A 12,109-nucleotide genomic window follows, 5' to 3' on the forward strand; every position below is an offset into this window, starting at 1 on the left:
GACCATTTCTCAATTTCTATCATTAATTAATGAAGATCTCTTTTCCTTTTTCCAATGAAATGTTTTAATTTCTCAGCGAATTACATTGAATTGATATGAAGTAGAAACTTCACACAACAGTACAACACTCAGAATAAAATAGACAATGGTACTATGTTGAAAGGTGTAGAGGTTCAATACTTCCTCATAAAAAGTATCTAACAACTGATAATCTTCATTTGTTTGACAAGATTTGCTTACGATGGCTATAGAAAAGTCCACCTAGGTTTAAAAGATAACTGGTTTTAGTTGTGTCCTTGGGCTCAGTATTCTTCTGCAGATGATTAAGGAGAAAACTTCTAGATGAGGTTTTAAAATAGGACATATATCCTTATTGTAATAAAGAGTATCGACTGTAACCTAAGTAAATTGAAAATATGACTAAAAAGCAAAAAACAAAAGAAAAACCTTTACAGTGGTCTATGCCATGGCATGTATAAATGGGTTCCAGCAAGAAGCCTGGGTTTTACACACAAGACCACCTAATCTACCTGTGTACAGCTGTCTATGAAATATAAACCTAATGAATGGAGCAAAAAGATAAACGTTTATTAACATATGAACAGTTCTGACTGTTGAGTTCTAATTTGTAAGTAAGTTTATCATTTCCCCAAAAAGCAGAGTACCAACAAAAGCCCCAAATCAGAAAGGTGTAAGTGTATGCAGAATCATTCTTCCTAATTATTTCTTCCTAACCTTTACTGAGTAACTTCCACATGCCCAGTCATGTATTCCTTATAAGAATTCCATGAAGTTTTTTTATTTCCATTTTACAGCTAGGAAACTAAGGAACAGGGAAGGCCACTGGCTTGCTCAGAGCGCAAGAATTAAACAGCTGGGAACTGAAATCAATGTATCTTAAGCCAAAGCATGCTTTTTCCAAATGTCAATACCTGAGGCAGCATAGTAATGTGAAAGTGTCATCCACCTACTAGTTGCATCAATAAACAAAATTAATTTCACAAAACATTTAAAGTTATTTAAGCCCACCAGCACACACATTTGATAGCTTCTGAATAAAATCTATTAACAGCTATGTCATTTAGAAGGCAACCCAGATCTAGTGAGGGCTCTTGTATCATTGTTTTTACCTACTGAAAAACAGACTGCTTTGACAATCCTTTTAACACTCATTATTTTATCCTCTCCCCTGGGACAGGAGGAGCTGCTATCTAAAACTCTTCAAATGGTTGGTAAATAGCTCGCATTGCCGTAATGGGCAGGGGAAGAACGATAATACCCATCTACACCCTATAATGAAGCAAACAAGCTATGCCCCTTCCCCAAAATACAAGTAAGCCATATTAATTAATATCTAATACAGAACTCGAGAGAGTTCGACACAATGTTATTATAAGCGGGCAATGGGCAAAAAACTGATCAACTCTAAGGGAGAAGGGAAGAAAAACAAAAAAGAAAAACAAAAAAATGGGGGAGCTCCTTCAAAGTCTGTCCAAAGCCTGCACTGAAGAGGGTCTGGGGTGGGGGGAAGGAAACCCGCTCCACTCCGGGAGGCTCCAGCAAGGGCGCCTCCATATGCGGAACTCTCGCCCAATCCCCGTCCAGACTGAAATCCCGTGACCGCCAGAGAGCCTGTTTGGAGAAAAGTAGACAGGGAGCCCGCAAGCTGGGTTGGCAGAGGACGCTGGAACCTGGCTGCTCGGGAGAAAATGTCTCCTTGGCAGCTGCAGCCACTGTCCTGTGGTCTGACTTCCTAGGGCTGGCTCGAGGGCGAGGTGTGCCTCTGGCTTCTCCCCACCCCCTTCCCCCATCCCTTTCTCTCCGCGGCTCCTACACTCCGCAGAGCTGTCTCGACCAAAGCTACACCACCTAGCCAAAAAGAAAAAAGAAAAAAAAAAAAAAAAAGAAAAGAAAAGAAAAGAAAATCCCGTGTGCGCGCGGGTCGGGCAGGGCTCGCCCTCGGCTTCGGCCGATGACAGCAGCCCCCGGCATCCGCCGCCCTTGCGGAGCGCGGCCCTCCGCTCCCCGGGGCCGGCGGTGTGGCAATTGACATTTGCATGGCTCTTCCACACGCAGCCCGCACACCCTCTCTTCCAGCCCTCGGCCCAGGAGCCGCTCCTTTCCCAGCCCCGGACCCCCGAATCCGACGAGGGCCGCCTCCCTCTGCTCTCTCCGACCTCGCCCCAGGCTCATGGGGGCAGAAAGGCGATGCCACCAGCGGGCAAGTGGCCTCCAAAGGAACCATGTTAACCTTGCAATGCACACATCTGCCCACACGCCCTGTGTCACAGCCCTGCCAAGCCTGACAGCCTCCCCGCCAGATGCCTGCCCATCCCAGCCCCGCATCCCCTCCCAACCGCACACCCGGACCCCTACCTCGCCCGCCCTTCCACCCTAAGCCATTCCCAGAAAAGGGGAGAAAGGATTTTGCTTAAAACAAATATATCTACCTGGATCAAATTCAGGGATCCGAGCTTGGTATTCAGCTCCGACTCTCATCCCAACATCTGCAAAGCAATGCCAAAAAGAAAAAAAAAGAGAGAGAGAAAAAGAAAAAGAAAAGAAAGAAAAGAAGAAAAACGAAGAGACACTTAATAAAATATAAAAATTGCTGGAGGGAGGAAAGAAGAGGCGGGTGGATGGGAAGATATTAACTCCGGGCACTCCGGGAGATGGCAGCGGATGGGGGCGGGGAGCGGGGGGGGGGCGAGGGCGGAGGATTGGTCGAGGGAGGAGGGACGGGGGTCGTGGGGGGTGCTGCTGCACTGCACCGGGAGTTCGAGGCTACCGCAGCGCCCGGGCTCCGAGGGGAGGGAGGGCGGGAGCGCGGCGAGGGGAGGGGGCTGGGGGAGGGGAGGAGGGAGAGGGGCAGGCGGGCTGGCGGGGAGGAGTTCGAGGCTACCACCGTGCTCGTCGTCGCTGCTGCAGCCGCTCTCGGGCTCCGAGTAGTGCAGCCCGCCGTTGGTGGACGAGACACCGCCGCCGCCGCCGCCGCCGCCCGCCGGGCTCTTGGCGCTGCCGTTGGCCGATCGGTTCTTCCCCAGTAACTCGGGCCCTTTCTCCATCATGCCGGGCATGGTAGAAGAGGGGAGGGGGAAAGGTGAGGGGAAGGGGTAGGCGTCAGGGTGAAGGGGGAGATGGCTTACGAGTGAGGGCGGGAGGGAGAGGAGGAGGAGGAGGAGAAGGAGGAGACGGCGGCGGCGGCGGCGGCGGCGGAGGCGGAGGAGGAGGGTGTTAATACGGAGCCGCCATAACCGCCCCGGTCCGGCAGTAGCGCAGTCGCCTCACAACAACCCGCCCCGGCCCCGCCTCTCTCCCCTCCTCCCTCCGCCCGCCCCGCGCAGTCCCGGGCGCCCCTGTCGGCCGCGCCGCGCTCTACGCCGCCGCCGGTATCACTCCGCCCCGCAGGGAGGTTCCGGCCGCGGGGCGGGGAGGGGCGGAGGGGAAGAGGGGGAGGGGCGGGGAAGCCCGGCTCGTCGACTGCCCGGGCAACCCCAACCGTGCGCTAATAAAATCGCCGCAGAGGCGCGGCCGCCTCTCGGGCTTCCTTCCTAGGGGGCGCTCTGGCGCGCGGGCGCAGGCAAACGCGAGGGCGTGGGACTCTTTGCCCTCTTAGGGCGGAAGGAACGCGTCCAGTCTGAGAAAGGGCGGCCGCGACCCGAGGCGCCCGAGTCAAAGGAGCGGCCCCCCTCTCTCCGAGGGGGTTGGGGGTCCGGACGGCCGGGCGGGTCTCGGCGGGAGCCTGGGCCCCTTGAGAGACTGTGGCGGTGCGGCTGCTCGGTTTCGCGGCTTCTCCGCCGCCGTCGAGCTGGTGTCGCGCCCTTGCCCGCCCTGGAGTCGGACTGTGTAGCGGGGCGCCCTGCTAGTTCCAGGCCCAGTGGGCCTGAGTAGCAGACGCGGTCATGGTTATCTGGACGCTGCTGTTATTGTTTCTGAATCCCGGAACTGGGGCCTGACTCCCTAGAGAGACTGAGGGTGCCGAGATGAGTTTCCAGTGCTGACCAGTGCAGCTATATTTTGCTAAAAGGTGTCTTGGGGTGTTTTTTTCCTAACCTTTCCCCCGTTTTCTCTTCTCACCTTTTTATTTTTACCCATTTTTCGTCTTGCTGTTTTTCAGTTAGAAGTGGGTGCTGTCAGTGGTGAAATAAAATTAGGACCGAGGCCTTGTCCAGTTGGTGCTTACTCAGTCCGTGCTGACCCATGGTCAGGGCTTGGAGCAGAGCTGTAAGGGAGGGCGGAGTCCTACAGTAGAGGTGAGGCAAGAGCTGCATTCTGGCAGGGTTTCCAGCCTGGCAGACGACGTGCTCTGTAATGCTTTTCTGAATTGCCTTAGCCAGAAGGAATAGGGAACTGCATATTTGGTTTACTAGATTTGAGGATGTCTGCTATGTGCCACGCTGTCTGGCATTGGGAGCGATTTATGATTTGCTTCTCTATCATTTACTTACTGTTTTTGCTCAGCAGTAAGAATTGAGGACTAACTGTGAACATCTAGCATGCAAACCTATGCAAAGCAGTATTTGGGATCCATAGGTAAGGTCTTCTCCAAATCCTTAAAGATTGTCTTGTATGAATTCTGTTATAGGTCAGTGCGGAGTGGATCAAAGCAGAAATAAGCCTCTCTGGCCAGCCCAAGACTTCACTGAAAGCAGTAACATACCTAAAGCAGGAATGCCTCAATCAGGAATTTAGCCAAGAAACAAACAAACAAAAAAAAGCCTGGGAAGTAAATAATTTGGCAAGATCCCTGTCTAAAGGGAAAGTCTCCTGAGCAGGTACAAAACCTATCTTGTTCTGATAGTGGAGGTAGTTTGGTCTATCAAAGTTTTATGTGATTCTATTAAGTCATACAACTAAACCTATTATTCCTTTACTTTTCTCAATAAGTGCAGTTCTGAATATTATTTTAATTTCCATATGGTTTTTCTACAATGAGAGAACGGCTTGGCCAAATGAAATAAATAGCCATTTCCTATGACAATTACATTTTTCACTGTAAATGAATACATTGGTATTTTTATTTTTATACACAAGCTTCTAATGAACATGATTCAGCATGTCTGGTCCAGTAATGCAAAGGCTGGACCCTAAACTAAGTGAATTCACAAAAGATAAATACTGCTCTGAGGCCTTTTGGCCAGCATGTTTTCTAACTCCCCAATTTTGCAACACCTTCCAACCTCTTTTGCGCTGAAAGGAATTTCTGCATACAGTCAAGGATTAAAACATGGTGAAGAGGGGCACTTGGGTGGCTCAGTCGGTTGAGCGTCCGACTTCAGCTCAGGTCATGATCTCATAGTCCATGAGTTCGAGCCCCATGTTGGCTTCTGTGCTGACAGCTCAGAGCCTGGAGCCTGTTTCAGATTCTGTGTCTCCCTCTCTCTGCCCCTTCCCTGCTCATGCTCTGTCTCTCTCTGTCTCTCAAAAATGAATAAACACTAAAAAAAATTTAAAAAGAAAAAACATGGCGAAAATTTGGGGACTTTTGTAACTTATTTCTAATTATTAGTAAAACCCTTAAAGAAGATTCTACACTTTGAGTAAAGCAAAGAGGGCAGAACAAGGGCATCCCACTCTTAGGAAAAGAACCTCAGGGATGGGGGCTTTTCTTTCTATTCTGCCCCTGAAGAAAAGGAAAGCACCTGAAGCTGGCCTGGTTCTGAAGAATAATATTAAGCCTTGAAATGATTTCCCAACAGTTAACAAGAACAGTATTTTTAAAAAAGGAAAAACCTAAGAAGAAAATCTTGGGGATGTCTGTATCATCAAGGAAGAAAAAAGCTTTAAGAAAGCATTAATAAGGGGCACCTGGGTGGCACAGTCGGTTGGGCGTCCGACTTCAGCCAGGTCACGATCTCGCGGTCCGTGGGTTCGAGCCCCGCGTCGGGCTCTGGGCTGATGGCTCAGAGCCTGGAGCCTGTTTCAGATTCTGTGTCTCCCTCTCTCTCTGCCCCTCCCCCGTTCATGCTCTGTCTCTCTCTGTCCCAAAAATAAATAAAACTTTGAAAGAAAAAAAAAAAAATTTAAAAAAAAAAAAAAAAGAAAGCATTAATAAATAAGGCCCAATGATGCAGAATCATGAGAAGGGTTTAAGAAAAGGCCTCTCGATTTGTTAACTAGAATAATGTTAGTTATTTTGTTTGGCTGCTTTTTATTTAAAAAATTTTTCTTTTTCTTTTTTTTTTTTTTTTTTTTACTATTTTCATTGTAGTTTAAATTTGGAATAGATGATACATTCTCATACTTCCAAAACCAAAAATTGTAAGAGGAGGGGCGGCTGGGTGGTTCAGTTGGTTGAGCATCCAACTCTTAATTTTGGCTCAGGTCATGATCTCACAGTTCCTGAGACCAATCCCTGAGTTGGGCTCTGCACTGACAGCTTGGAGCCTGCTTGGGATTCTCTGTCCCTCTTTCTCTGCCCCCACCTGCTTGCGCTCTGTCTTTTCTCTCTCTTTCTCTCTCTCTCTCTCTCTCTCAAAAACAGACATTAAGAAAACAAAAGATATAAGAGGAAATACTGAACTATTGTACTGGACATCCAGCAATTGTAAAAAGGCAAGGGAAAAATCTATAAAGATAGGAAAGAAATACATAAATCTGTTATTTGGAGAAATCTTGATAGTCTGTAAATAAAGTTATAATCTATAAACCTTTAGTATTAATAATGAATTTAGTGAATTGCTGGATAGTATATAAGTCAACTATATATATATATATTTTTAATGTTTTTTTAAATTTATTTTTGAGAGAGAAAGGAAGGGACAGAACGCAAAGTAGGCTGCAGGCCCTGAGCTGTTGGCACAGAGCGCAACACAGGGCTTGAACTCAAACCCTGAGATCATGACCTGAGCCGAAGTCAGATGCTTAACTGACTGAGCCACCCAGACACCCCATAGATCAATTATATTTTTAAATACTAGCACTAAGCAATTAGAAAATGAAATCTTAAAAAAGTGGTTAACATACAAATGCATCAAAGATATCAAATACCTAGTGTATTAGCTTCCTATGACAGCTGTAACAAATTACCACAAACTCGGGGCGCCTGGGTGGCGCAGTCGTTAAGCGTCTGACTTCAGCCAGGTCACGATCTCACGGTCCCTGAGTTCGAGCCCCGCGTCGGGCTCTGGGCTGATGGCTCAGAGCCTGGAGCCTGTTTCCGATTCTGTGTCTCCCTCTCTCTCTGCCCCTCCCCCACTCATGCTCTGTCTCTCTCTGTCCCAAAAATAAATAAACGTTGAAAAAAAAAAATTTAAAAAAAAAAAAAAATTACCACAAACTCAGTGGCTTAAAACAAACTCCTGTCATATTTCTGGAGACCAGAAGTCTGAAATCAAGGTGTCAGCAAGGCTGCACTCCCTACAGAGGCTTTAGGGAGAATCTGTTCCCTGCCTTTTCCAGTTTCTGATTTCTGCTGGCATTCCTTGGTTTGAAGCCACATCACTCCAATCTCTGCCTCTATCTTCACATTGCCTTCTCTTCTGCGTGTGTCGTGAATTTTCCTCTTCTATTACATAAAGACACTGATAGCATTAGGACCCATCTGGATAATCCAGGATCATCTTCTTGTATCAGGAGCCTTAACTTGATCACATCTGCAGAGACCCTTCTTCTAAATAAGGTAACATTTACAGGTTCCACAGATTAGGACCTGATATTTTGGGGGCACCATTTAACCCATGACACCAAGGAATAAATCCTAATGAAAGACATATAAGAACTATATACAGTAAAACCTTAGTTTGCGAGCATAATTCATTCCAGAAACATGCTTGTAATCCAAAGCACTTGTATATAACAGCGAATTTCCCCATGAGAAATAGTGGAAACTCAGATGATTAAATCCACAACTTAAAAATGTTCATATTAAAATGATTATAATACTCTAATATAATACAAAATAAAGAAAATGCAAAATGTAAAGGAAAATAAAATTAACCTGTACTTACCTTTGAAAATCTTCATGGCTGGTGTGAGGGAGAAGAGAGAGGAAGGTTATCGTGTAGGACAACTTTCCCTGTCACTAACGGATCACTGCTGTCTGTTGGCTCAATGGAATCTTCTTTTTGTGCAGCTAAAATGAAGAACCTATCCAATGACACTTGCTTTTGACTCCTTTGGAGGATTTCGTGGAAATGTGACATCACATTGTTGTTAAACAGTACCATCACTAATTGCTACAGCCTTATTCGGGTGGTGCTTTTCTACAAAATTTTGCACTGTTTCACACATTTTACACATCTCCCTAATCTCATTTGAAGTGAGGGATTCTTCTGCCTTTTTCTCCTCCTCTGCAGACATAGACTTCTTATAAAATCTTACAGTTTCAGCCATTCGCATACCTCATTCATATTTCTCAATGATTTCCTTCTTCCACTGTAATCATCCCTTTCTTACCGCCTTACTTTTGAACCTTTTTCTGCAGGGGGGTGGGCATTGTAAACACTCGCATGGATGTTGACTACAGTACAGTATTAATAAACTCTTGTCATATACTGTATTTAATGTAACTGACAAGCAGAGAAAAGGGTCTATATCTGCAGGCAGCCTGACCTAGAAAAAAGCATTCCTAAGCTTACTCTTATATAGAAAAGCAAAGGACTATCCATAGGTGATTTGGAGTGACAAAAAATTCACTAGTGCCAGTTGTGACAACATTCTGAAAAATCACTGATTTCTGCCAAACACCACGTCTCGTGTGACCAAGCATGGGAGATGGTCACCCACAATCTCGCAGAGAGAGGGAGGGAGAAAAGAACCATTGGCTCAGTTGTGAACATGTGACATTTGGTGTCTCATACTACTCATATTGCAAGACATCGCTTGTTTATCAAGTTAAAATTTATTAGAAATGTTTGCCTTGTGGAACACTCACAGAACAAGTTATTCTCAATCCAGGGTTTTAATGTACTGAAAATTATAGTATTGAGAGAAATTGGAGGAGGCCCAAGTAACTGGTTAGATACAGTATGCTCATGGATTGCAAGACTCAATATAAAAATGTCAGTCACTCCAACTGATCAATAGATTTAGTCTGATCCTTATTAGAATCCCAGCAGATTGTGTGTATGTCATTTGACAAGTTGAAACTTCTATGAAAATTCAGAAGATCAAGAGCAGCCAAGACAATCTGGAGGAAGAACAAAGTTAGAGGATTTATGCTACCAGGTGTTAGAAAGTAGATGGATGGAACTAAATAGAACTCGTGAACATTTTATGCAAAGGTGACCCTACTAATGTGGAGAAACAATGGATGCTTTAATAAATACTGCCAGGTCAATTGACTATGTGGAAAACAAAAAACCTTGATGCCTACTCATACTAAAATAAAAAAACAAAACTCAATAGATTGTGGGCCTAAAATAAAAGGTCCTAAATAAGGACCTAAAATAAAAGGTGAAACAATAGTGCTTTTAGAAAATACCATAGGTTATTGTCTTCATAACTTTGGGTAGTCAAATTATTTCCTAAGCAGGACATAAAAAACATGAAAATGTTGAGGATTCCAGAAAATAGTATGGGGATTGCCTAGCTGGCTCAGTTGGTAGAGCATATGACTAAATCTCAGGGTTGTGAGTTTGAGCCCCACATTTGGGTGTGGAGATTGCTTTAAAAAAATCTTAGTATAGGAAATGTAAAGGATCTTGAATTATGTCAGGAAACTACAAATAATTTTGTATTCCTGGAGCATGGAGTGAACTCAGAATGAGCCTAGAGAGGCAAGGACTGAACCACATAAACCCTGATAGTATTCAAAGGGTTAAGCAATTTATAGACAATGGAAAAGTATCAGAGGGATCTAAGCAAGAGAGTGATTTAGTTCAGTTGGTATTCTAGGTGAAAATTAAATGTGGCAAAGAAATCAATTAGGCTGTTGAATTAGGAAATTATGAGGCTTCAAATTATGGCAGTGATAGCTTGAATAGAAGTGGGGACTGATGAAAATAGGAAGTAAAATTAGCAAAATTTGGGGATTGGTTGAATATGGAAATAAAAAGGGGATAGAGGAGTCTAAGCTGATGCCAGGATTTTGGCTTCAGTGTCTGGGTGGATTGTGTCAACAACAGAGTTGATGGATACTGAAGGCTTTATCAATTTGACAGACAAGGAAAATAAATTCATTTCCAGATATGTTGGGTTCTCAATGGGGAGATATCCAGCATGCAGTTAGATATATAATTAAGATCAGGAGTGCAGAAAGTGTTTTATTACCAATTGATTGTAGCTAACTGAGGTCATGAGACCTAACTAGATCTCACAAGAAGAGGATGTAAAATGAAAAGTATGAAGAGCTGAGAATGAAAGCAAATGAGCACCAATGTTGAAGGGCTATAAAGAGGAAAAGAAATCCATAAAAGAGACTAAGCATAAATACAGAAATAAGAGAACTCGGAGAGTATAACTTCCTGAAAGCAAAAGTATAGAGAGATCTGAATAGAAACAGGATCACCAGGACAGCAGAGAAGTCAGTTAAGATAAGGCAACAGTGTGTACAATGCTTCAACAAGTAAGAGAACATGAATGATTTTGGAGAGCAGTTTTACTGGGATCATGAGCAGAAGAACCAAACTGCAGTGGTTTGAGAAGTAAAGAGGTCCTTTAAGGAAATGGGAACAAGTAATATGATCCTACTCCAGAAAAGTACTCATATGGAAAAGAAAAACACGGAACTACACTTAGCGTCTTAAAGCCAAGTAGCTATAGAGTTATAGGCAAGAGTATGTATATATGTAATATTTCAAAAGTTGAAGTACCAGGGATGCCTGGGTGGCTCAGTCAGTTGAGCGTCCAACTTTATCTCAGGTCATGATCTCAGGGTTCCAGCCCTACATTGAGCTCTGGGCTGACAGCTGAGAGCCTGGAGCCTGCTTGGGATTCTGTGTCACCCTCCCTCTCTGCCCCTCCCCTTCTCACATTCTGTCTCTGTCTGTCTCTCAAAAATGAATAAACATTAAAAAAAAAATTTTTTTAAGTTGAAGTACCAAATGCTATTTCTTCCCTGTTATCAGATGGATATACACAGCTGGAACTTTATGCTAAGGAAAAGAGAGAATAAAGGTTATCTAGGTCTCTGTACATAGTAGATGCTTAATAAATGTTTGCTGAATTGAATAAAACTATCCAGACCATAGCAGTATGTATCTCCTTTCTAATAAACACACAAGTAAATATAGCTGCCTTTATATGCTGAGAATATTTCTGAAAGTATATATAAAGAAACTTTACTGTTGGGGAAGGGGTGTCACAGTCTGAGATGGAAGGGGGATTTTATTGTTTGTATATTCCAGTCACAGTTGGTCTCTTTTGCCATGTATATGTATTACTGTTCTGAGGAAATAAATGTTTAAAGAATCAATAGACAAAACAAAGATAAGTATAATTTTTAAAATAATGTAAAAGTAAAGTTCCACCTAATAGAAGTTGAAAAGCAGAACGGAAGAGGAAAGATGGAAAGAGGATAGACATGTTATCTTCATTTTACAAAAAGAAAAAAAAAAATTAAGCAGGGAAGTAATTGTGGACTACACCTTAATTCACCAACTAAACTAGGCACACAGGAAGGACATCAACAGATGTCCTATTTTATTCATATTATCAAGGCTTATAATGATTTTCTTTATGACACCAACTTTGCTGAAAAGTTTATTGGTTTTTGTACTCTTTCACTATTACTTTAGAAGTGCCTGTCTCAGAATAAGTTTAATGCCAAAAAGGAGTGAGATGATGCTGTGCAGCATTGGCCCAATGGTGGGGAGAGCCCAAACATTTACATATTTACCACAGGAAGGAGCTTTATGTTTTCGTTTTGTTTTGTTTTTTGAGAGCCATAGATTCCTAAAGTGGGATGGGGGTGGGATCATATAATCTTAAAGAGCTGACAGGACATTTAGAGGTCTGGCAATGCCCTTTTTTTTTTCTTCACCGCCAGGAATACTTACCATTTCTGAAGCTGCTCCTACAAACTCCATTTAAACATACAGAGACAGTAAACTGCAACACAAAGTAGATTATTCATTTTTTAAGATGTTTGAATCTTAGAAAACCTCTTATTTCTCTTTTCTTTTTTTTTTTTTTACCCAAAGTTTAACTATATCTAGAAAACCCCCAA

At 43.7% G+C, this 12,109-nt stretch overlaps 2 protein-coding genes and 1 pseudogene across 5 annotated transcripts in view; 2 read left to right on the forward strand and 1 right to left on the reverse strand.

The window, feature by feature from the left end:
- The window catches only part of RCOR3 (REST corepressor 3), a 53,728-nt gene extending 50,436 nt beyond the window's left edge, over positions 1-3,292 (reverse strand). The window contains exons 1-2 of one of the 3 annotated variants that reach the window (XM_047840588.1): positions 2,906-3,292; positions 2,451-2,507 (exon numbers count right to left, since the gene is read on the reverse strand). In XM_047840588.1, coding sequence (XP_047696544.1) covers positions 2,451-2,507; positions 2,906-3,077 — 229 coding nt within the window. In that variant the 5' untranslated portion in view covers positions 3,078-3,292. Of the gene's footprint in view, positions 1-2,450; positions 2,508-2,902 lie in introns of all 3 variants that reach the window. The other 2 variants (XM_047840586.1, XM_047840587.1) reach the window with 2 other exon arrangements.
- LOC125155049 (ribosome biogenesis protein NSA2 homolog) overlaps positions 3,076-12,109 on the forward strand; it is a 34,227-nt pseudogene continuing 25,193 nt past the window's right edge.
- KCNH1 (potassium voltage-gated channel subfamily H member 1) overlaps positions 3,631-12,109 on the forward strand; it is a 479,177-nt gene continuing 470,698 nt past the window's right edge. Inside the window, exons 1-2 of one of the 2 annotated variants that reach the window (XM_047840385.1) lie at positions 3,631-4,027; positions 4,586-4,775. The gene's annotated coding sequence lies outside the window, so the exon portion shown is untranslated. Of the gene's footprint in view, positions 4,776-12,109 lie in introns of both variants that reach the window. The other variant, XM_047840386.1, reaches the window with a different exon arrangement.

The sequence above is a fragment of the Prionailurus viverrinus genome, chromosome F1 (genome assembly GCF_022837055.1).
Source record: "Prionailurus viverrinus isolate Anna chromosome F1, UM_Priviv_1.0, whole genome shotgun sequence".
In the NCBI taxonomy this organism is placed as follows: Eukaryota; Metazoa; Chordata; class Mammalia; order Carnivora; family Felidae; genus Prionailurus; species Prionailurus viverrinus.